Genomic DNA, 25,413 nt, shown 5'->3' on the forward strand with positions numbered 1-25,413 from the left:
CAAATTTATAGTCGAAAATTTACATTTTAATATTGTATGTGTAGTTTTTAAACCACTTTTGACCCTCTCCGTTGTGTATAGTCAAGTACAGTACTTTTGCAAATCCTGTACCCCTTTAATGACGTGCACAATAGTTCACGGACCGCTAACATTTGCACACCAGTTGCCATATTGGATGAAACCCTGAACGTTGGTAGGTGGTCCTAGGTTCTGGCCACACCAGTGGACTGGTCAAGTGAAATTTTCTTCGCGTTTTTATAATTATTACTCGCATCGTTAATAGGGAAGGAAGAAGTCAAAAGTGACTCATAAATTGTATACATAATTAATGGACAGTCCCTTTTCCGTAGAAAGTCCTATCAGGGCATTCTCCTGAAAAGTTTTCCTACAAAAAACTGTACCTTTGTCAGACACGTGAAAAAAAGCCAGAAAATTCAACAGTAAAAAAACTCACGATCAACTATCAGTTTCGTGGTTTTATCCACTCGGCTACTGATGAGTTCTTTTACAAATATGAAAAAATCATTGAGCGTACATGAAAAACCCGTAGAAAAAGAATGGATTATAATTTAATTCATGAATATTTAAAAAAATGCATCCGGTACATGAGTTTACAAAAACAAGCCTCTACTAACCACTGCCTAATAATAAGATCTGTAAGCAGATTATAATAAAAGCTGCAAGAATTTTTCAAAATGGAACTTTTACAATAGAATAATGTACAAGGATTGTATCAAGAAAGAAAAACAGAATATACTGGAATATACAGAAGATATAGAAGTAGAAAAGAAGCCAAAATAAGCAGCATAAGAAACACCGTGGAAGATAAAGAAAGAAAGCGCTTAGAGCTTTGAATAGAAAAGCGGAATTATTTATTCCTAGAAATAAAAAAGGCTTATCTCTAGTGACTGAATAATAAAACCAAGAAAAGTCATTGAATTTAAGTAGATAAAAGCAATAAAACAAAGAAAGAAGAGAAAAATCAGCAGAATACAATGGGAGTGATTGGTGCAGAAACGGAATATAATATAAATGAAATTGAATTAAATCATACCGAAGCATTACAAGAAGTAAAAAATAAACTAAAAATATAGATAAATCTCAGAAAATAGAAATAACATTATACCGAATTTCTAGAAAAGAAAGAAATAGGACAAATAGAGCCATAGATGACAATGGAAAGAACAAAAAAACGAAACAATATCTAAAACTCAGAAGACACATTGGAAAGATTATAAAATAGAAAAATAACAGGATAAAAGAAAGTCAAAACTTAAGGAAAAATTGAAGAGATTTCTTAACAAAGCATAGGATAAACTAGGATTATAAATAAGTGAAAAATATCAATAATGGTAAATATAGACGACCGGACGGTCGAAGCGATTAAGGTATCAACCAACTGCTATAGGAGATCAGGAATTGAATCCGGGTGGGCAAAAGTTTTCAGGAATTTTTCATGTGCTGTATTTCTTCCGCCACCCGGCCGCTTCCATTGAGCATAGCCGAGCTCATGATGAGTAATGAAAAAGACCCTATTGGTTTTCCAGTGTGGAAAGAGTCAAAAATGAAAAATTTTGTAGATATATTTTTAAAAGTAAATTTGGAAATTAAAGGAGGGGTGTCTTTATTTTTAACACGTTATGAATTAATTTAAGTAATCGACTAGAACCACGATCCGAAAAGAAAACTAGTTAAGAACAATCTAGCTTTAGAAGTTCTCGTGCTAAAGTTAATTCATTAAGATATGCTACAGATGAAAGAATATTATTTGACTTATTAGCTGATGTGATATTTATAAAGATTGAATAAGTGTACGATTGTGTAAATTTAAAAATATTTAAAAATATTTTAAAAAGACACCTACTCACATCAAACTTAATAAACATCACGCACACTAGTGGCCGAATGGATAAAATCACTGAACACTAGCAGTTGTGGGTTCACGCATGGCCAACTGGCTGGATACGTGGAGTTTTCTGGGTTTTCTTCACGTTTGTTACACCTAAATAGGTGCCAGTTTCCAATAAAAGACCCCCCGGGAGTTATTCACCTCGGATGAACCAAAGAAGGAAAGAAAGATTCCCCTCAGCTGATAGGCCATGTTTTGCGTTGCCCTGACCAAATGAACCTAAACTAATGAAGATCATAAATAGTCTAATACAAAGGATTAGTGTGACGTATAAACATCCCATTTTTAATGTATAAAAACAAACAGGCGAGAATAAAAACAAAATAGATTTAATAAAAGAAGACAATAAATAATAAGATCAGCTTATGTGAATAACGATAGTAGATATAAAAACAAAGTATAAAAAAATTTATATTTCCCTAACTCAAATATTATAGAAATAGGACATGACTTGCACAAACAAATCAAAAATTGTAACATTTACGACACACCAGAGCCTTAAGGATAAAACCACTGAACAATTGTGGTAGTTAGTCGCGGGTTCCGGCCTGATCAACGGGCCACGTTGTTTTTCAGGTTTTTTCCGCGTGTCTAACACCTAAATAAGGGTTAGAATCCATAGAAAGTCTTCTTGGAAGAGCACTCTTGGTAGCTCGCCCATGTATTGCGGTGCTTCATACGTGAAACCAAATTTTCGATAATAAGTGTAATGGTGAACAAGCCTTTAAGGAAAAATACATGATGAAAAACTGAATAAAAGTCTAGCCAAACGGACAAAAAAACTATAGAAGTGAAACTTTGAGAGATGAAGACAGAAAACAAATGGAGGCAACCGAGAAGAAATGTCTACATCATTTATCGAAATGTAGACGAATAGATTAAAAAATGAAGATATATGGAAAGATTTAACATAGGCAACATTATAGATTACATCACTGCATACAACAAAACATGATAAGAACATATTCAATATATAGAGAATGGAACAGAAAGATGATCATGGACTACTTATTAATGTGGATCTATTTGGAAAACGGAGAGAAGAAAACAGAAAAGAAAATAAGATACAAGTTTAAAAGCACCTTCAAAATATTACGGAGAGGTAATGCCTAAAATATACAGACAAGTAAACAAAAACTAAATTATATTTTATGCCATAGAATTTAATATAAAAATTATTTAGTAATTGAAATAAATTAATGAAGAAATTTACGCAAATTTTATTCGCATAAAAATAATGAACAGCTATAATAAATTTTATATTTGAAGTTATAAAATGTTGTAAAAAGTATAATTTAAGTAATTTTTGAAATTTATAACTTAAAAATACAGTCGACCCCCCATAACACGGTAGATACGTTCCGCTTTTTATGAAATTCATGTTGTACGAGTCTTTAAATATATGAGCCAATCACAGCCCGGCACGTATGCAGTTTTACGGACTACGGCTGTTTGAAAGGTTTTCTTCCATAAAATTAATCGATTCTAGACTAATTTGACCATATTCTAGATCCATATAAACTATGCTATAAACAAAAAATTGCAGGATTACTTACCGAGAGTTCGACGACGCCATTGCTTAAGCTTGTTTTCGTCGCGGAGCGGCGCATCGAACGGCGGGCGCGTGTTTCCTGATAAATTATTTTTCTGCGAAATATTTGCTGAACTTTGGAGACATCATTAATATAAATATAATTTTTATGGCCGTTAAATAATAAATGGTTTTTAGTAGGTTCGCTGCTCGTTTAAACTCAATGGTTTGTACAATATCCGCTATTGGTCTAGATTCGACCACTCCTGTCGCGACACGAGTCGGCGATGACATTTTACCGTATCATACGAGTTTATTTTAGCGTCTTTATACGAATACTGTCGCAATTTTTTTCTCCGCTATATACGAATCCGCATTATATGAACCCGTTTTATACGTGGGTCTACTGTATTGTTATATTAAAAGTCGCGCGGATTAAAAACAATATTGCAAGAATACGCTGTCATATTTCGAATTAGTATTAATCAGCTGTGGTAAATAAATTTTAAATATCACATAATTTAACTAGAAAATAATTCATAAAATTCTTTATTACAGTGGTTCCTGACCTTTTTCTCTGTTCATCACCTAAAATTTTAAAATACACCCTCACAAGCCCACGAAAAATCCTTGTTTTTAACAACCGAACCCACACTTAGCGGAAAGAATAATTATTAAAATCATCACCGAATGCCCCCTTGTCTTTTTATTTAAGGAAGTAGACCTGTTCTATTTTACACGTGTATTATATATTGCATGTGTATAAAAAGGCCCATTAGTAACCGAATGGATAAAAACCACTAAATACTGGTAGATCGTGAGTTCGCTCCTGGCAACTAGCTAGCCACGTGTAGTTTTCCCGGTTTCCTTCACGTATTTAACACCTAAATAGAGATCAGGTTCCTATAGAAATTCCTTACGAATGACATCTCCCCTGGCAGATTGCCTCTGTGTTGTGTTAATTTATCCCATTACCCAATACAACAATATCAATATAACTTATAAATATTTAGGTCTATATCGTAGAAAAAAAACACCTAATTGTAAATGTAAATTTGATATTAGTACACTTTATTAACGTGTCGCACTCTTGCAGGTGCGTGAACTCCTTGTGAACCATCACTTAAATAACGCGATGGTTCAAAAAATATTGAAGAATGACGATAAAAACCAGATCGTGTGAAATACCACCATTGAAGTAACCATGACGAACCACTCTTACGCACCACCAATTTTGTGATGTGTGAGTGACAATGAGTTTAAAGAAAGAATATCAAAGTGGTTTACTTGGTTACTGCATCGCAATACGTAGGTAATCTGTTGATGGGGTGCCTCACGGGAGGGAGGACTTTCTATGGGAAACTGTCCTCTAGGCGTTACAAACGTGAAGAACCCGGAAAATTGCCAATGGTCTGACCACGTGGAACTTTCCGGTGTAACCCGGAAGACTTCACGTTGGCAAGTCGCGAACCCACGACTATTCTACCAGTTTTATCCACTCGACCACCGGCGTGCAAGATATGAAGAGATTCGATGCTCTGTATTATACTCCTCTACTAACAATAAGACCGTAAATATCAATAAATATTATTCGCTAAATAATTAATTTTGTTTTAGAATATGACACAAAACTAAATTTTTCATAATAGCAATTCACTAAAATTAAAATTAATAATTTAGTAATTTCTAATTGATTAAATCCATCAACTTAACTGCATTCAAAATGCGATACGTCATAACGCCGTTTAAAATCAATTCAGTGTTGCAGAGTTAAATGCACTTTTATGAATTTAAAGTATTTAAATAACGAAAATTTCTTGTAATTTAACAATTTGAGGACGATTTAAGCTGTCAAGAAGTAATATTTTAATCGGTGGCTTGTTAAATCAGCTGATAACTAATTACATTATGAAATTAATTTTTCATAATTTCGTGTGGGTGGTTTGAGGAGAGATGGAAACGCAATACATAGGCGATCTGACAAAGTGAATGCCTCCTGAGAGAACTTTCTATAGGAAACTAGCAGGTGAAGCAGGTACAAAACTTTACGTGACTAGCGTGTTGGCGAGATCCGAACCCACGACTAATTACTAGTGTTTAGTGTATTTTACCTATTTGGCCATTTATAGCATCCTTTTTTTACAGTGGTTAGTTTATCGACTGTAAAGAAGGGTGCTATAAATGGCCTTTAGACCTGGTTTGAAGTTTGAAATGAAGAATTCTTTATTTAACATTTCACAGTAGTTATTTGATTTATAGAAAACTTGTGATTAGAAGTTTTAAGAGAAAAAATAGTAAACTGTTTCATAAAGATTTTAATAGAAGAAAGCTTCGGAAAACGTATTTTAGTTAGTGACGTTATTGCAAATAGTGGAAGAAAAATGATAGTCTACTTTTTAATGCTCAAGTTGGCTTTCATCCGTGTAAAAATACATTATATTAATACATAGTAGGATACGTTTTTTAACGAGTGTAACGCCTTAACGTTAATCTTTAATTTACTTGCAACATCTGTACTCAATGCAACAATATTTCTCAGGTTATAATATTTAATTTGCAATTTTGTAATTTCATTTTTCAAAATAATACCGCTTTTTTTGTATGTTATCATGCTTGTTGGCTTACATTTTTTTACCATTAAAAAGGCTATTAGTAAGCAATAAATAAACTTTTTTACTTTGTTACTACTTTATTTCGAATAATTTAAACACTTTAATGTTATTTTTACTCATATTTATCTTATATTAACGAATAAAAATTAATTAGTTTTTTAAATCACATTTTAAATTTATTTGATTAAAAATATATGCTCTCGATTTTAATAGTGTATTGCCCCTGCACATCATACTTTTCCTGATAACAACAGAGTCTTGTCAATCGTCTATCTAACTCCGTTCTGAAGAAAATTTTTGAATTAAAATCAGATAAGTGAAAAATTGTATGTTTTATTATAAACTATGATGGAGTAATCTATACAGAGTTTAAAAATATAATTAAAAATTAACCGCTCTGCCATCCAGTCTTTTGACACGTAAGAAAATCCGGAAAACTTTACGTAGACAGTCAGTTGACCAGGTGCGAACTCACGACTAGTGATCAATAGTTTTATCCATTCGGCCACTGGTAAGCCACACACGAGAGAAGGTTAATTAACACGTATATGACTGATTCGCAAAAGCTCAGATTATGGATACTTTAAATCCAGTTGTTCCATTTTAAAGTGTTTTGTTGAATAATACTTTTTTAATTATTATCTTAGATATAAAAATTCTCTATTCTTTCCACTTTAATAACAATTTTTAATTTCTTAACTTATTCTTCGAATATATACTTTAAATCATTTCTAAAATTAAAGCAGGCAAAGGATAGAACTTTTGAATTCACAGAATCGATCAAGTATTAAAGCTAATAGTGATCAACCAAGTGGAACAACTGATTGTTACAGCTTTCATCGATCGAATTTATCATGAATTTAACATTTGAACTATGAGGCAAATTTAGTTTCTTCAATGTTAAATGGGTAGATGCTATAGTTAAGCAGAAGAAATTTGGAATAGTAAAGAAAGCATGAATATCAAATCCGTAACTGTGGATGATTTTGTAAGTGGAGAGCCAACCAGAATTAATACCTAGAAGGCAAATATGGAGGAAATAAATTATAATATACTAAACCAAAAAAATTATGTAGGCCTGTTATTTTCTAACAAATATTTTTAATGAGAACAGGGAATTTTTATGTAATAAATTATGTATTTATTTTCTTTCTCAAATCAAAAGTACGGCAATTTTACTTGTCTTTAGATAGCATATTCCTGATTGTTGGGATGAATTTTTTTAACACGGACACTAATATGTTAAAGCTATTGATCGACACGACTTCGCCCGTTAGAGGTGAGCTCGATCCTTATAGGAATCGCCAGTATAAGTGTAGAATGAGCAAAATCTCCATCTAGACGGCCCTATATAAAGGCGAAAAGGAGACGCCTAGCACCTACTTAATATTTATACTATTTTGGACCTAAAGAAATCTGCCCACTATCACCATCACTCTTTTAATGGGCCTTATCATTTTGGTAAGGTTCGACATCTCCATCCTTGCAATCCATGGTAATATTGCATCGGAACTCAGACAATAGGCTGACCCCTTATCACCTGGCCTTCTAACTGTCTTTATGTAAAGAAAAATGGCTACTCGATACAATTTTAACTCTAATTAATATTTATTATAATATAAATATTCTTAGGATAATTCTTAAATGAAGATAATAGAATAATCATAAATCCACATTACAATAAATTCCTTTACAGCGTTAAACTCTTCTCAGATTTATATAATACTAAAATAAAAATAAAAATACGTTTTATGTTACAATAATATAATTAAATTATTTAAAAATGTACGAAAAATCTTAGACATTATTTTTAATTTAGAAAATAATATAAAAACGAAAAAAAATAAAATAAAATAAAGAAGAAACTTTCAAAGGTTAAAAGGAAAATACAGAAAACGAGAATATATTATTGCAAAAAATAAAAATAAAATCGTGTAAATGAAGAATATTTTTTATTCATGCAGGAATTTTTTTATTTTCATTTTCTAATTTTATGCAAAAGGATATAATAAATTCTATATGAATATTTATTACACATTTTAAATATATTTTAGATGCTAAAAAATCGAAAAATGAACCAAACTAATATCTCGATTAACGCTATCTCATATAACGTCATTTCGCTACAGCGCTTTTTTTATTATTTATTTAACGCGTTAACTGTTAAGTGTTGAATCGATATTATTCAAGGACGCAATTTCGATTTTCTTAGTGAATTTATTTCTAACTTAATTTTTTACTCTTTTAAGCAATTATAAACTTTAAAGATTTCCTTAAAAACGATCAGGATATGAACAAAATATATTCTCTCCACCACAAAGTAGTAGTGACTTGCCCCTGTACATCATACTTTTCATTTAACAATAGCGTCGTGCAGGTCATTCGTCTAATACCTTTCGGGGGAAAGTTTTGAATTAAAATAACGTAATTTCCGATTTGTTTCGGAAGTTCGTGTATAGTTAATCGGGTTTCTGGTCTTGGCTTTCATTTATCTAACTCTTTTCAAGAGATTAAGGAAAGACAGATGGGCAGACAGACAACAGAGGACAGTGGGAATTGATAGGTCAATAATTTATTCAAACTGCAGCCCAATTAAAAATTACAGGAGTTAACTTGTAAAACATTTTTTACCAAAGCAAAACGAATACAAAGTATACATGCATATATTTTGAGTTGCAATTTGAAAAAAAAACTGTAAATAAATTCCCACTGTCTGTCCTTCCTTAATCTCGAGATCATAGTTATATAGATAAAATTCGAAAGATGTGAAAAAGGTAGGAGGAGCAGGAGACCCCGATTAACTACTTATATGAACATCCGGCAAACTATATAACTTCCGCTAAACCATGTATGAACTTCAGGTTTGCACCGGAAGTTACATTATTTCAATTCAAATATTTTCCCTCAAAATAGCTGGATAGACAACCGGCAGACTCTGTTGCTAGCAGAAAAAGTATGATGCACAGGGGCAAGACATTACTAATTTGAGGTGGAGAGAATATATTTTAAATTAAATAAATTAAAGACACGATTAAAAATTGCAGACCGGCCTTGTGACGACATCACAATAAATATTTGCTCGTTAATTTACCCTCATTTCTGCATTTATTTATTTAGGCAATGTATAAACTCGTATAGTACTTAATTTATGATTAATGAGATAAGGCAAAGCAACACAAGGTTCCTACATTGTGTTCCAACGGTACATTGTGCAAAAACTTTCTATGGAAAACTGGCTCTTATTTAGGTATTAGAAATGTGATGAAAACCCGGAAAACTACACGTGACTAACCTGTTGTTCCGGTACGAAACAACAATGTTCTGGGCTTTATCCACTCAGGTATTGGAAGGCCCCTTTCTCAGGAACATATACAGAGTTCTAATCAAGATATTGTTTTAAATATATTTAAAATTATTTCTAAATATTTGCATGATTCCCTGATTTCCTTGTCAGGGAATCATTATTTAGCTATATCAGAAATACCTTTGAATCATTGTGACTAATCATAAATTGTTTATTTTAAGATTAAAAATAAATAAAGATATAGTGTTAACATTTAAAACAAAAACTTTAAATATATTTAAATATTTTATGGTATTTGCTACACATTACTAAATATACCAAAGCTGCTAAGTAATAAGCAATCTAAAAGTACCAAGATTATTTTTATGCACTACTAAAAACTTAAAACAGTTAACTCAAATTTTACTTCAGTCATTTCTCTATCTTATATATTAGAAAAGTTATGATTTTAATTACTGTATTTTACGGCATGTAATACGTGACTTTTGTTCAAAAACATGCTGATAAAATAGCCCTGCGTCTTGTACAAAAGGATGATGAATTTCCCATATGTCCTTCAGCAGTCTATAAGTAACCTCTACCACGCCCAACACTTGAATAAGATTTTATTGTTTAATTAAATTTATCATTACTGTTATCATTATTCGCTACAGCTAAGCAGCTTTTTCATGTATTTATGTAAATATTTTCATGATAAATTTGAATTGTAAATGATTTATTTTAAACTCTTCTTTTTCCCTGATAAATAAAAGAGGTTTGTATTCTAATTTTACTTATTTTTTTAAAACCAGAATACAATAAAAAATTTTAAAAAATTAAAAATTTGGGGCCGAGTGCCAAAGACACGAGATGACTTAACTAATATACGCTAAATGCTTCTTTTTTTAAATATCTTATGCTAAAATAAGATTGTGTATTGTGTGCCTTAGTGCTTGCAAGTGGTTGAGTGAATAAAACCACTGAACACTGGAAGTGGAAGTTGAAAGTGGGTTCGCTCCTCACCAACGGATTGGCCACGTGGAGTATTCCGGATTTTCTTTACGTTAGTAATACCTAAATAGGAGGTCATTTTTCCAAACCAATCCTCCTGGAGCATTTCCCTTCGGTAGATCGCTCGCGCATCTACCAAATCTTATGTACTGTAAAATACAGTATCATTATATTGATAAGTATAGTTTCTAATACAATCAATTAGTATCTGAAATTTTTTAAAAAATTTGGTTATCTTTGATGCTGATTTATTTATTAATGATACTATTCAAATTTTATAATTTTCTTGAATAATTTAGTAAATGTTACATGCAAAAACCTTAGAAACTCACATCTTGTATAAATAAATTCACTCACGTCAATATACGTTAATTAGTAATTAAGTAGACTACTAAAATAAGTTCATACATTTAATAAAAAAAAATTCTTATTTAATTAAGCATATCAAATAAATAAAAAGTAAATATCGTTTACTTTAATGTGACAAATTTCCTATTTATTAAGTACATTTTAAAAAAGAATCCAGCAACGAGTTGCGTAACTTTCCCGGCAACAACATTTAAAACTACGTGTGGCACCATCTGTTATGATATTTTATTTTTAAAACTTTTTATTATTTTTAATTATTATAACATGACAAAAAGCTTAATTTTGAGGGTAGAAATGAGTTTCACATTTAAAAAAATGTAAATGCTAATAACGAGTAAAATCTTCATTAAGTCCGACCAGACTCGAGATATGACACGTGATTCCTTTTATCTCCCGTTCCTTCGACTTGTAACCACCAAAATTCATAGCATCAATCCTCTTAATACACAAATCTCCCTGCAAAATTTTAGAAATTTTCGACAAAAAGCGCAGGAGTTATTAAGCTTCGAACAGGGTAAACAAAATTTTACTTCCTCGTATGCACACAAATAGCCATACACACAGGGAAAAACCCCGAATTTTATTGCATTTCTCAAAATTTCAACGTTTCTTGACTCCAAAAATGTACACATTTCGAGGGGTCGTTTTGTGACCGACGCAATACTTTCCTCTGTTATATAAAACAGCCAGAAAAGTAAAAAATTAAATACAAATGTGATATTAACAATGATTTAATCAAGAAATTGCAATGTTCAACGTGATAAATGAACGGAAAAAATTGTTAATATTTAGGAATTAATATGCATAAAAGTAGACAGAAATTAAGACAATTAACATCATAAAAGATTAACTTGCAGAAATCTTTCATGGATATATCAAACCCGGTCTCTCTATGTTATAGTGTTAAAAAGTAAGATACTGTACTTGGCTTTATTATTTAATTTTTTGTTTATTCAATTGAAAATTTAAATTTTGTATTAATTTTTGCCATTGTTTAATACAATATATAATATAATTTTTTCATTTATGAAGTGATAGAATTTTTTTAATGATAAACTGAAAAACACTTTCTGATGTTTATTAAAACTTTGAAGAACGTAACAGCAAAAGGCATTAAAAATTAGAGGAAATCATCTAAATTGAGCTCAAGCTAAAGTTAGGAAGAACATTTCAATGATTTTTTTCATTAATTGCTTAGCAACGCGATCTTGCCTTGGGAATACGACGATAAGTTAACGAGTTAAGAGGAAGTTTAAGGTAAATAATTGCAAATCACTTCGATTTATAATAAATTACGACGTAGTATTACTACAAAACTTTTTAAATGTAAATTTATAATTGTTTTTTTAATTCTTTAGAGATTATACGCGGAAATTCTCGGATGATTTCGCGGAATACTGTATAAAAAACAACGCTCCACTGCCTTTTTTGTCACACGTTATTTTTTAAATTTACTTTTATTTTGTTACGTCACAATATTCTTTTATCACGCTGTTCTTTTTCCTCAGTTATCATCTTCCATTGTTGCGTGTTTCTTTGTCGTATAATTTAAAGAAAAACGTTTTTTTACCATCAAACATTTTAAAAACATTTTTATATACCCTTGTAACAAGAAAAAATATCATTATTTAGTCTCGTATAATCGATAAAAGAATAAATTTTCATAATAATTAACGTTCGTGCTTGAAAAATTTAAGTAAAGTACATAAGATTCTTCTGTGATTGTTGTTTAGAAACTTGTAATTAGTTGAGTATAGTGAATAAAGAACGTAAACAGAACAATCAGAAAGAAAGAAATAAGAGGATAAACAATTTTTGAAAATAGTAAACACAATTGGAAAAGCAGCAATCATTGAAGAAAGTGAAGATAGAGCAGAGGCGGTTGTTAAAGTATCCATTATTCTTCTATGATAGTTATTATGTTTACAAGGAGATACCTTTAAGTAATGGTTCCAGCATTTGGCTAAATATATACTTTATCTTTAGCACTATAATAGAAACGGTAGCGTTCTTTCTAAACTTTCAAACAGGAAATTAGATTTTTGTAGACTTTAAGATTTGCTACACTCCAATCAATTAAAGAGAATTTCGATTAAATTCCTTTAAACAATTTGTTATGTTTTAATACAGATTGTATGAGGAATACGAGTGCTCGTATCGTACTTTATATCATATTTAATTATTATGATAAATCTGAACACTGGAAGTGGAAGTTGAAAGTGGGTTCGCTCCTCACCAACGGATTGGCCACGTGGAGTATTCCGGATTTTCTTTACGTTAGTAATACCTAAATAGGAGGTCATTTTTCCAAACCAATCCTCCTGGAGCATTTCCCTTCGGTAGATCGCTCGNGGAATACGAGTGCTCGTATCGTACTTTATATCATATTTAATTATTATGATAAATAAGAATAAAATATGTACCATGTCTGGACATATTTTTGAAGAAGAATGTAATAATTGAGGCGGAGGGCTAGCGAAGGTTCTTCTGTTTGGCTTACAGAATTGAGTTCGTTCTCAAAATTTGATCGATCGATTTTGATTAAACTTCGTTATTTCCATTAATTGCGTTGAAAAATCTAAAAATGTAATAAAAAAGAGGATCCTTGACATCGTTTCGACATACAATGGCGTAAAAGTTACAATGTCCATGCTCCTTGAAGCAATTGAGAGCACCTAACTGAAAATGGGCGCAAAATACAAGAACAAAGCCATCGACGCCGAAGAATTTGTTCTTGGATCGCTTCTCCGTTTTGGCAAGTTTGTGTGTATATTTGAATTTCCTCTCCGTGTACTTGCCGACACGGAGAGGCGATCCGAAAAGTTAATGTGTTGTATGTGTGTGAGGGGTTCACACGCACGCAACACATTTACCATCCATACATATAGAAAAAACCTCCAACTATTTCTTTTTTTTTTGTATTTTTTGATGTTTCAAGGACCCGATAAAAAATGTAAAAATCTTGGGGAGGGTTATCTTTTGACCACCGTCATACTTTTCTTCTGTTATATATAACAGCAGGAAAAGTATTTAAAAAAAAATATATATATATAATTTACTGTTAAATTTTCGAAATAAAAGGTCTTATACAAAATAAGATTATAGAAATATCTAAAACAAGCTTGAAAGTAAAAATAATAAACTAGGAAACTTATTTACAAATCGCAATTTACGACGTGGAGTAACTTACCTTGTTAACAGGATCTCGTTTACAAGTTCTTGCACGTGTATATCTTCTATAGAAGCAAGATGTCCTCCGTTGTCCTTACAAACTTCGTTAGACGATTTCCAATCAGCTTGCATCGTAAATAGTTTATAGCAGTAATAAGAACCGGAAACCCAACCATAATCACAAGCAGTAAACGAGTCATTTTGCACCACAGTTCGATACACGGCACAGAAACCCCTTCCAGCTTCCATAGGTTGCAACATGCTCATACGTAACGTTACGAGGTTTTTGGCAGATTGAATCTTATTGGTTTTATCGGTCATGTTGCCACAAAAGTTAATTAATTTCTCTGTATCTTGTATTGTCATGTAATTTCCTTCACAGTTCAACGATCGACCGGTTTCTAAATATATAAAATCCAGATCGATACCATATCCCACGGGGGTGTTTATGATATAGTAGCACTCTCCGTAATTTCCGAAACTGCATATGTTGCCGCTTTCTTCTGTAACTGTCATATTCTGACACATTTTTACGGACTTATAAAAAATCTTCAAGTCAGACGTTCGGAAAGTGATGATCAATTTTACACCCGTAGATAAAAGATTCATCTGTTCTCTACCGGGGCACAGGGTGATGTTGCCAGATACTAGTAATGATACGGTAGCGTAATTGTCGGCGCATTGATCCGTTACGCTCGATTTTCTTTTGGGAATTAACAGATAAATATGTTCGTCAATATTATCAGTAATAATCTGAATGCTGCATTCTCGCTCCAGAGATTTTCCTGGATTGGTAAAGATGCCTTGTTGACTGTTTAGGACGGCGATGCAACCTAAATATGTTTATTTAAAGGAATTTGCATGAAATTTTTTAATTGTAAAGCCTTAAAGTGTTTTAAAATTCTTAAATATTCATGAATTTCTACGAGCGTGAAAATACCCGTACAGGCCCGTCAAGCCCGTACAGGCGCCATTTTCTTTACAGAAAAATCTTATTTTGTTCCCAAATAAAACCAAAAATGGCTTACTTAAAGAAAAAATAAGTTTTTCAAGTTATGTACATAGTTTTTTCAAGAAAAATCGCTAATTAATAGTTTTAAAATGAAAATTTTTTATTATACAGTACATCTCATATAACTATCTATAATGCAATTTTAATTTCCATAAAATTGTAATTACAAAAGAATTTAATAAAAATTCAGTAATATAATTTATCTTTTATTATATTTAATTTTCGTTGTATAAATTTTAAAATAAAAATTAATTATAAATTCATTTAGAAAATCGTTAAATCGACTTACCATTTTTAATATCTAAAAATGAAGTTCCAATTTTAAATTGACATTTTTGGCATGAATGAAATCGAATGAGTAAATTCCCTTCTAACGATTCTATCCAGTGATAAAGATATTCTTCTAAATTCTCTGAGTTTATAATAATATCTACGAAACTTTCTGAATTTAAATGAAGAGCGATGTAACCTTCATCGGATAAGAGCACATCCTGAAACTTTACGTAAGAAATTAATTAAAATATACAACAATTTTACTTTAAATACATTTTAAGTTCACATTTCAAAAGGAACTAATTAGCAGAATGGCGGCATATTTCACACGGAGACGTTTGTATTAAGAGAATTTTATTTAAAACAAAAAGCAGTTAGTTACAAAAATGTCCGCTAGGACGGTAAATGGCGCTGAAACATCGTACTGGGAACTTAAGATACATATAATACACTATGTGACTAGGCAACAGCATGCTCGATATGTTGTCCTTTATTGTGGGAAACATATTAATACGATTTGTATGCAAATTTCCATTCTTCTCGTGTGTTTTGTGATCGAACATGCATTTGGAGATTTCAGCATGCTTCTGACAACAAAGGCCAACATGCAAGTCCACATGTATGTTAAGTTTTGAGACGTGTTATCTAAAACTGTATTACAGAGCCATTTACGACCCTAGCGAACATTTTTGTAACTAGCTGTTTTTTTTTTTTTGCTTCAATTAAAATTCCTATCATCAGAGATGATTTCGTGTAAAATACGACACCATTCTGCCGTTTTGTTTTCGAGTTATAACTTTTTAAAAATGTAAACTTAAATTACGAGCTGTGTACTTAAAAAAGTTTTAAATTTTATAAGTATTAGAAATTTTTCAGCATCAAAGGTTTAAAACCTAACTTAAAGCAATTTTTCTTGACATACATGCATAATTAATTAATACCAACATTTAACATNTCACTTCGAAAATAAAACTTTTAAAGTATTTTGGGAGCAGATGTGACGTATGAATTTCCCTTACATTTCTAAATATTTGATTTTGTTTAAAAAGACATCAAAAAAAATAAATATTTCAAGCGAAACATTTTCCAGACTGTTAAAACTGTCGCGCGACGTAGCAATCACTTAATGGATAGAAAGCAGATATAAGAGTAAGGAATAATTTAATTTTACTTACACTAAACAAAAAATATTTTCTATTTACAAAATCAAAAGCTTCCTTATTTTATTACTTCAAATTCTTTTTTATATTTCTATCTTTTACTCATTATTTTTATGACAAAATAAAACAAATTTTGCTCTCCTAAACCTACCATTTTACATAATGTACCAGAGAAATAATGAAACTTTTTAAAAAAATTCTTATTCTATCGTAATTTATAGATTTTAAAGAACCACAATGGGAGAAACAAACAAATTTTTATTTCTTTAAGAATTAAAAAATAAAAATTCATAAAGGTATCGGTATCGAATTCTTCCTGTGATTCTTCCTCGAATCTTTAAATTAGAAAGATAAAGTATAATTTTAATCGAGACAGAATGAAAAGTTCTAAACCCCAAACTTTGAAAAAGAAATTAATATAAAATTCTATTAGATTCTTGGAATTTCCACCACAGCACAGGGTAGGATTGGACTGGATTGATAGTATGAGACAAAGACTACCACCTGTTAACGAGTACGTGCCTCCAGGTGGACTTTTAAAAATTAAATATTCAATTCATATTTATATACTGTATATAAAGTTTAGAGATATATGAAAATATAATTACTGCGCAAGTTATAATTCCATATTATTCGTACGTAATAAATAATAGTAGTTATTTTTTAATTCGATTTTTTGTTACTTACTTGGACAAGTTGACGCGAGTCAGGCGGAGATTTTGGATAAATGTTAAAAACAGAACAGTTAGAAAGATAACGAACATCTGAATATGTTAAATCTCCTTGAGGCACCATGGCTTGAAAACAATCTAGCAACCAAATAAACAAAAATATATAATAAATACTTTAATTATTCGAAAAAATTGCAATATATAAATAAATTAATGTAAATGTAGTTGTCATAAGAGATGAAGCAAGAGGAGATTTAAGGAGACATCTTCTAGTACTTTCAAATGTATAATCGATAACATGAGAGACAAGTTTGAGTATAATCAATAGGTAAATTTGTACTTTGATGAGTAGAAATCAGCAATTATTACAACTACTGTCATCTTTTATTGTGCAATATACTCAACAGCCGTCATTAAATCGGGCAATCCAGAAGTCCTTCAACATAGCAGCCACTTGCTGTTATGAGAACCGCCATACGAATAATAAACATGTATTAACAAAATGCAGGTGCATGTCTAAGCGAAAATCAAAAATCCCGTACTGAATTAAAGGAAAATAGTTTAGTTCGCTGTTGGTGTCAATGGTCGTGGGTTCTCTCCTCAACAACAGGCTTGTCATATGAAGTTTTTCGGGTTTTCTTCGCATGTCTAACATCTAAACAGGGGAAATTTTCTTAGAAATCCTTCTGAGAAGCATCCAAATTTAAGAGATCGCCCAAGTGTTGCATTGTCTTCTTCCATAAATCGAATCCAATCCAGTTAACCGTTACATAAAGAATATTAAAAAAATTAATTCTTGGCACTGCAAACGGCTGCTATTGATACATCGAAGGACTTCTGGATCACCCAGTATAAGCAGAAAATATATAATGAATTGATTTACACTTATATTGTATTTAATTATTCAAAATCTCCATACAAAATATACACTAATTTATACTTGTGTGTACACATAACACCAGATGTGAACACGAATTTACCATGAGTTGAAGGAAAACATTCTATATAGATGCGATTCACATTGAAATAAACTCCTTGCTATGTATAGAGACTATCCAATCTGTACAATTAACATTGTAGAATTAATACTAGAATTATAATGTACAGATTTTTGTACAAAGGATGCAGAATAGTTAATTTATTTGTGAAAATAATTTCCTAATTTAGAAATTCTAAAAGATGTTTTGTAATACAGCGTAAATCAATTTACTTTAGCTCAACAGTACAAAACTTGTAAACAGTTAGTCGTGGGTTCGTGCCTCGCTAACAGGCTTGAGACGTGGAATTTTCCTGATTTTCTTTACGTTTATAACTCTAAAACAGGCTCCAGTTTTCATAAAATTCTTCCTAGGAGTGCGTGTTGCATTACCATATACAAACAAATACACTTTTAAAAAACTTTTAAAGCAATTTTATTTATGAAATCTGCAGTTAATCAGCATAAATGTTGTTTTATCTGAGATTTATAAAAAAAAAACTAAAATTCATTATTTAATAAATGCATATGGATCCGCAGAATTTTTAAAGTAAACAGAAAGTTCCATTTAGTGATTTTTCACTTCGAAAATAAAACTTTTAAAGTATTTTGGGAGCAGATGTGACGTATGAATTTCCCTTACATTTCTAAATATTTGATTTTGTTTAAAAAGACATCAAAAAAAATAAATATTTCAAGCGAAACATTTTCCAGACTGTTAAAACTGTCGCGCGACGTAGCAATCACTTAATGGATAGAAAGCAGATATAAGAGTAAGGAATAATTTAATTTTACTTACACTAAACAAAAAATATTTTCTATTTACAAAATCAAAAGCTTCCTTATTTTATTACTTCAAATTCTTTTTTATATTTCTATCTTTTACTCATTATTTTTATGACAAAATAAAACAAATTTTGCTCTCCTAAACCTACCATTTTACATAATGTACCAGAGAAATAATGAAACTTTTTAAAAAAATTCTTATTCTATCGTAATTTATAGATTTTAAAGAACCACAATGGGAGAAACAAACAAATTTTTATTTCTTTAAGAATTAAAAAATAAAAATTCATAAAGGTATCGGTATCGAATTCTTCCTGTGATTCTTCCTCGAATCTTTAAATTAGAAAGATAAAGTATAATTTTAATCGAGACAGAATGAAAAGTTCTAAACCCCAAACTTTGAAAAAGAAATTAATATAAAATTCTATTAGATTCTTGGAATTTCCACCACAGCACAGGGTAGGATTGGACTGGATTGATAGTATGAGACAAAGACTACCACCTGTTAACGAGTACGTGCCTCCAGGTGGACTTTTAAAAATTAAATATTCAATTCATATTTATATACTGTATATAAAGTTTAGAGATATATGAAAATATAATTACTGCGCAAGTTATAATTCCATATTATTCGTACGTAATAAATAATAGTACATTATACGACTATCTGTAATGATTATTTACTGGGAAATATGAAAAAAAAATGCAATTTTATAATATAATTCATCCAAACAACAAATAAACGACTGCTGAAAAAACCGCATATATACGTTTTTATATATACGTCGTGGGTTCGCGCCTTGCCAACGAGCTGGCCACGTAAAGATTTTCGGGTTTTCTTCACGTTTGTAACACCTAAAGAGGAGCCAATTACAGTTAGAATCTGACCCTCTTTGCAGATCACCCACGTTTACCGTAAACAAATAAACCTAACTAATTTCTGTTTGTATTCTTGTCTACTTTGGATCGCGTTTATTAATAGGACTTATTACACTGGTGTAGTTTCTGTTTAGCAAATAGAGGATGCAAACAGAAATTGATAAGAGTAAGGACACAGTGGCAAAAAGAATTAAAATAAACCTAAACTTCCTTATCATGCATAAAAATGTAATGACGTGGGTTTTTAAAAAAACTAAACAAAACAGACATTAAAATCTTTTAGTTTCTTTTACGACAAGTATAAATTTCTTCATTTCAAATGAGTTATAAATTTCGAAGCTAAATGTGATTAAAGATGGCAGATTATTACATTGCTTACCTTATTAATGAACGTCGAAAAAGAATTTAAGATAATCAAATTAGTATATTCAATCATTTTCTAGATTAAGACATGCGGGAATACCTCTTCATTTCTTTCTTCAAAACCTACGTTAAGCATTAATTTAACCATCACTAATAGGAATGCAATTTTCCAATGATTTATGTCCTAACTATGAAGAGGTAAAACATTGCAGAAATTTTTCTTGGAAATTTTCTTACAGGATGTCAATTCCGCTTTAAATCTTGTGCATTTTCAATAAAATAATTCAAAAATTTAATTGGTACATCGGTTTAATTGGTACAGTCACATAAGTTTGGTTTATTTGTTTATGACAACACGACAAATGTGCAATTTTCCGAAGAGGTGCTTTCAGGAAAGATTTTACGGAACACTGGCCCCTATTAACGTGTTACAAACGTAAAGAAAACCCAAAAAACTCCATGTTGTCCGCCCGTTGGCAAGGCGCGAACCCACGACAAACTGTTGTACCAGTTTACCACTCTGCCATTGGGGGACTCAGAATTACATAACGATAAATATTTTATACAAACCAAGCTTCAACTAAAGGTATAACAAAAAAAACATCAAAAGAGCGGCCGGATGGCTAAGAAGCTGAGATGGCAGTCTATCACTCCAGAGGACCCGGGTTCTAATTCAGACGGATTTAAAATCTCCAGGAATTTTCCGTTGTGGGCCCGGAAGAACCCATAACGGGCTTGCTAAAAGGACTCTTAGTACCCACACAGCTAGAAGAATTTTAAAAAAAGGCCAGAAGAGGCAGTGAAAGGTTATCGCTATGTGAATCATTCAGATGATTACTTCTTAAAGACGTTTTAATGAATATACGGCCAGCACTATACGATTTTTTCAGATATTTTAATTCTATGTTAGAATGCCTTCATGAAATTTCTAAAGCATAGTTTTATTTCATTATTGCTTAAACTAGCATAGCAGTTCGTATGTTCTTTAATCGTGTTGCACAAATTTTAATTATTGTATAAATATATTTGCATTGTAATTGTAAATATTCTGAAGTAAAGCATAGGATCGAAGTGCCCCTCTAAGTAAAGGTTTAGAAATAAATACAGGTAATACAGGAACTGTATATAATATATACAGGCAAAATAAATACATCTTGTTTGATGGTTAGTTCGATTCTTGGAAACCCAATATTAGTTTCTCCTGTTAGTTTATTAATAAAGGTTTAACTGTTGTAAACTTTACATGTTATTTTTATGCATTATAATAAATATAAAATCATTCAGTCAGCAAAAATTCATACAAATATGGTCTGTTTGAGTGTTGCATAATATAAAGATTTATACAAGTAAATATCTACTTTTAATAAGAATATTTTCGTTATATTATTTATAAACTTACTACAAATTTAAAAGAAAGTTTTTAATTTATTTTATCCATACGTCTGTAATGAAATAAAACAGCAGAGTTAATAGCAAAGTTTAACTAAGCATAAAGTAATAATTAAAGATTTTCTTCCTTTCACATTTAATGAATTAAACAAAAAACATAAATATTCGGTTTTTAATTAAGAAGCCATTGTAAATAAGATTAATTGAAAAATATAATAACAAATTTCATCTGCAATAATAATTCAGTAAAAATTTTTAATGAAAACATAAAATTTAAGTAAACATAGGAATAAGAAGCCCTTTCTCGCGTCGTAGTTGGTTAGATAAGACCCTAAATTGAGAGGTAGGCTGGTAGGGGATAGAGAGACAAAGCCCTATATATTGTATCTAGAGAAACCACGATAAACCTATATTTACTTAAAGTGAATAAGTCTGGCCCCATCCCTAATTACACGACCATCCCCATTTTGGGCCTAGCCAAAAACCATGATGGGTGTGATTAAAAAGCCTTCTTACTATTTAAGAGTAAATTTGATTTTATTCGTCTACGGCAATCTGCCGCGGGGGGGATGCCACTCAGGAGAACTTTTAAAGAATACTGGCCCCTATTTAGGTGTTACTAACGAGAAATAAACAGGAAAAACTCCACGTGTTAAGTCTTCTGGCGAGATTCGAACCTGCGACTAACTACCAGTGTTCGGTAATGTCATCCATTCGGTCACTGATGGGCTCATTCAAGGGCGGAAGAAGTAAAAGAAATTTTTTAATACGAAAAATATTGTAAATATTCTTTGTATTTTTATATAATAAGCAAAAAATCCAGCAATCCAGCANCAACGAGTTGCTTAACTTTCCCCGAAACAAATGAAACTGCGTATGGCGCCATCTGTTATGATGTTTTATTAGTTTTACAAAGGAATAAATTGGCAGTTGGGATCATACATTTGCCTGTTTCTATGCTAATTTAGCGAAAAACGGCAATGGCAGGTCTATCGGTAACATATGTTTCTATGAAATTTTTGTTATATGCGGACCAAAGTATATTTTAGCAATCCAGCAACAAGTTGCTTAACTTTCCCGGCAACATTTAAAACTGCGTATGGCGCCATTTCTTATGATATTTTACTTTAAAAAACTTTTTATTACTTTTAATTATCATAACATGACAGAAAGCTGATTTTCAGGGTGGGATGAGTTTTATAAACATTTGTAAATGATAATAACGAGTAAAATCGTTATTAAGTCAGATCCTATTCCAGATACGAAACACGATCCCCTTTATCTCTCCACACCTTGACCTTTAACCACCAAAATTTAATAGCATCAATTCACCTAATACACAAACCTCCCTGCAAAATTTCAGAAATTTCCGAAAAAAGCCACAGGAGTTATTAAGCTTCAAAGAGGATAAACAAAATAATGCTCCATATACACTAATATCCATATATACAGAAAAAAATACCCGAATTTTTTGTATTTCTCGACGTTTTAAAGTCCACTGAGTCCAAAAAATATGTAAAAATAGTGAAGAGAGGATTTATTTTTTGAACTTTCGCCATACTTTCCTTTTGTATAACAGAGTGAGGAAATTGAAGAAGTGAATAATTTAAGTGAAAGAATAGCGAGAAACAAACAATAAGATGTAAAGAAATCTTTTATACTTACTATTTCTCCAACCGTAGTAATCGGTGTGAAAAACCCATTCTTCTTCACTTATCGATCGCAAAATCCTACAAAGACAAATGATTCAACAAGGCAATCATCCAGCAAAACAAAAAAAATTTCAACGTTTTCTACTTACATTAATTTTATTTTTGAATTTTTTTGTACGTGACTCGGTATCCAAATGAGGGAGAAAGAACCTTTTACAGTGTTTGTAATTATTGTCCCGTTAGATGATCCACAAATTGTATATCCGTCACCAGGAATACGAAATTCACCTTCGGATAATAGAGCAACTTTTGATATCGACGACGTGACTCGACTCGATAAATGAACGTTGACTGAAAGCAAATTAATGGATAAAAAAATCAAGAGAAATTCGCACAAATTTTAAATAAATTTTACCTGTTTTGTGGGTTAAATAATTTTTTAATTGTTTAATAAATTCAGAATTGTATTTTCTTGAAATTTTTAATGTTAGATGCATTAGGCATTTTCATAAAATGTTTTTTTTTTATTAATTAAAGACTTTTAAATAAAAAATATTCTTAAATTTAAATAAATTATATTTAAAAAAGAAAATATAGTCAATGCACGTTTATCCGTATCAAACGGAATTATATAACCCGACAGAATCTGCCGAGGGGGTGCCTCACAAGAGAACTTTTATGAGAAACTGGCCTTTATGTGTTACAAATGTGATGAAACCCCGGAAAACTCCACGTGGCCAGTCTGTTGTCGAGGTGCGAACACGCAACCAACTACCAGTGTTCGATGGTTTTATTCATTTGGTCAATGATGAGCATTTTTGGTCCTGGAAACATGAGATTACTGCATTGGCAATTTGCATATTACGGTTGAAAATAATGTTTCAATGGTCTCACAGTGCAAAAGTAATAATTTTTTTCACTGTGAGGGAATCCGGATAAACGGGGTTTGACTGTATGTATACAAAATAAAAGCTATGAAATTCACAATTTCTATGAAGAAATTGAAGTGAATTTCAGCTAGTTATATTGAATTTAAGGGAAACTTTAAAATATTTTTTCACTTTTGCTAGGAAACTTCAAAGTTTTTATTCATAAATCCTCAATGATCTCAAATTTTACAAGATTCGATAGTCTAAGAAATAAAGAAATATAAAACGAGTCATCCATCAAAACCGAGTTTCTTTTGAAGATAAATGAAAGGAATTTGAGTTGAAAAAAAGATAACGTCTTTTATGTGAAATACAAGTTAGTAGCGGTGAAACAGGATCGACTGACAGAAATATCAAGCGAAGGATTTGTGAATGGAAGTGTCTGCCAGTATAACGATTTGCAATATATGACGATAGATGACAGAAGTAAAAATTGTAAAAAATACAACTATTTATATTTATTTCTACTCCCGTAATCAATCATCTTTAAGGTAATCATATTTCCAACTCATCTTTACTTTTGTATGACATGTATTACAATGGTTAATGCATATTCATCAAAACTTACTCCTATCATATTTTTCCAATGTATTATTTATCTTCTGCGTATGCTTTCTACATACATTTTTCAGACTTTTTATCTGAAATTGAAGAAAATATATCTAAATACAGTATTCACATATTTTATCAGTAAATAGTAACATATTTTGAACTTCATAGTCTCTAATTTAATAAATTGAATGTCTGTTACACAAGTGAACGAGTGGATAAAACCACTGAATACTGGTCATGGGTTTGCGCCTTGCCAGCAGACTGGTCACGAGGAGTTTTCCCTGTTTCTTTACGTTTATAACATTTAAATAGGGGACAGTTTTCCATAAAAGACCTACTGAGAGACATCGCCCATTTGTGGTGTTGACCTAAACAAATGAAAAGTTGCAACGCCTACTGTTACAAACACTACATATTCGTTAAATAAGTAGTAATATACTTTTATTAGACATTAATATAAGACGTAATTTCATGTGATAATTAAAAAATTACATATGAAAATATTGAAATTTTTTGCATCAGCTCAAAAGAAGAAGAAGAGAAGACAATCTTCTTTCTTTTTCTCTTGCAATTATTTGAAAATCGAAATTCTGATATTGCAAAGCATGCAATGTTTGACATTTTCAATTTTACTACTGCAATTTTTATGATAGAGATTCCAAAAAAATAAAAATATAGAATCTATTCTTGAATATAAATTTATTTTTATTCGAATTTATATGTATATAATACTGACATTTACATGAAAAGTGTAGGAAGACACGTTCGAAGAAACAAAATTATTGATTATATGGTGTACAGTACCGTGATGACTGAATTTATTTTTCTTTTATAAAATTGGATAAAAATATTTACGTTATAATTTTGCAATTTTATATGGAATTT

At 30.9% G+C, this 25,413-nt stretch overlaps 1 protein-coding gene across 1 annotated transcript in view; it reads right to left on the bottom strand.

Moving 5' to 3' along the window:
• The window catches only part of LOC111625244, a 211,495-nt gene that overhangs the window by 130,813 nt on the left and 55,269 nt on the right, over positions 1–25,413 (bottom strand). Inside the window, exons 3-7 of the mRNA XM_023368340.1 lie at positions 23,197–23,398; positions 23,061–23,125; positions 17,019–17,140; positions 15,188–15,395; positions 13,906–14,719 (exon numbers count right to left, since the gene is read on the bottom strand). Coding sequence (XP_023224108.1) covers positions 13,906–14,719; positions 15,188–15,395; positions 17,019–17,140; positions 23,061–23,125; positions 23,197–23,398 — 1,411 coding nt within the window. The remainder of the gene's footprint in view (positions 1–13,905; positions 14,720–15,187; positions 15,396–17,018; positions 17,141–23,060; positions 23,126–23,196; positions 23,399–25,413) is intronic.

This window comes from Centruroides sculpturatus, unplaced genomic scaffold, assembly GCF_000671375.1.
Source record: "Centruroides sculpturatus isolate CEXI.00-Female unplaced genomic scaffold, Cexi_2.0 scaffold317, whole genome shotgun sequence".
Taxonomy (NCBI): domain Eukaryota; kingdom Metazoa; phylum Arthropoda; class Arachnida; order Scorpiones; family Buthidae; genus Centruroides; species Centruroides sculpturatus.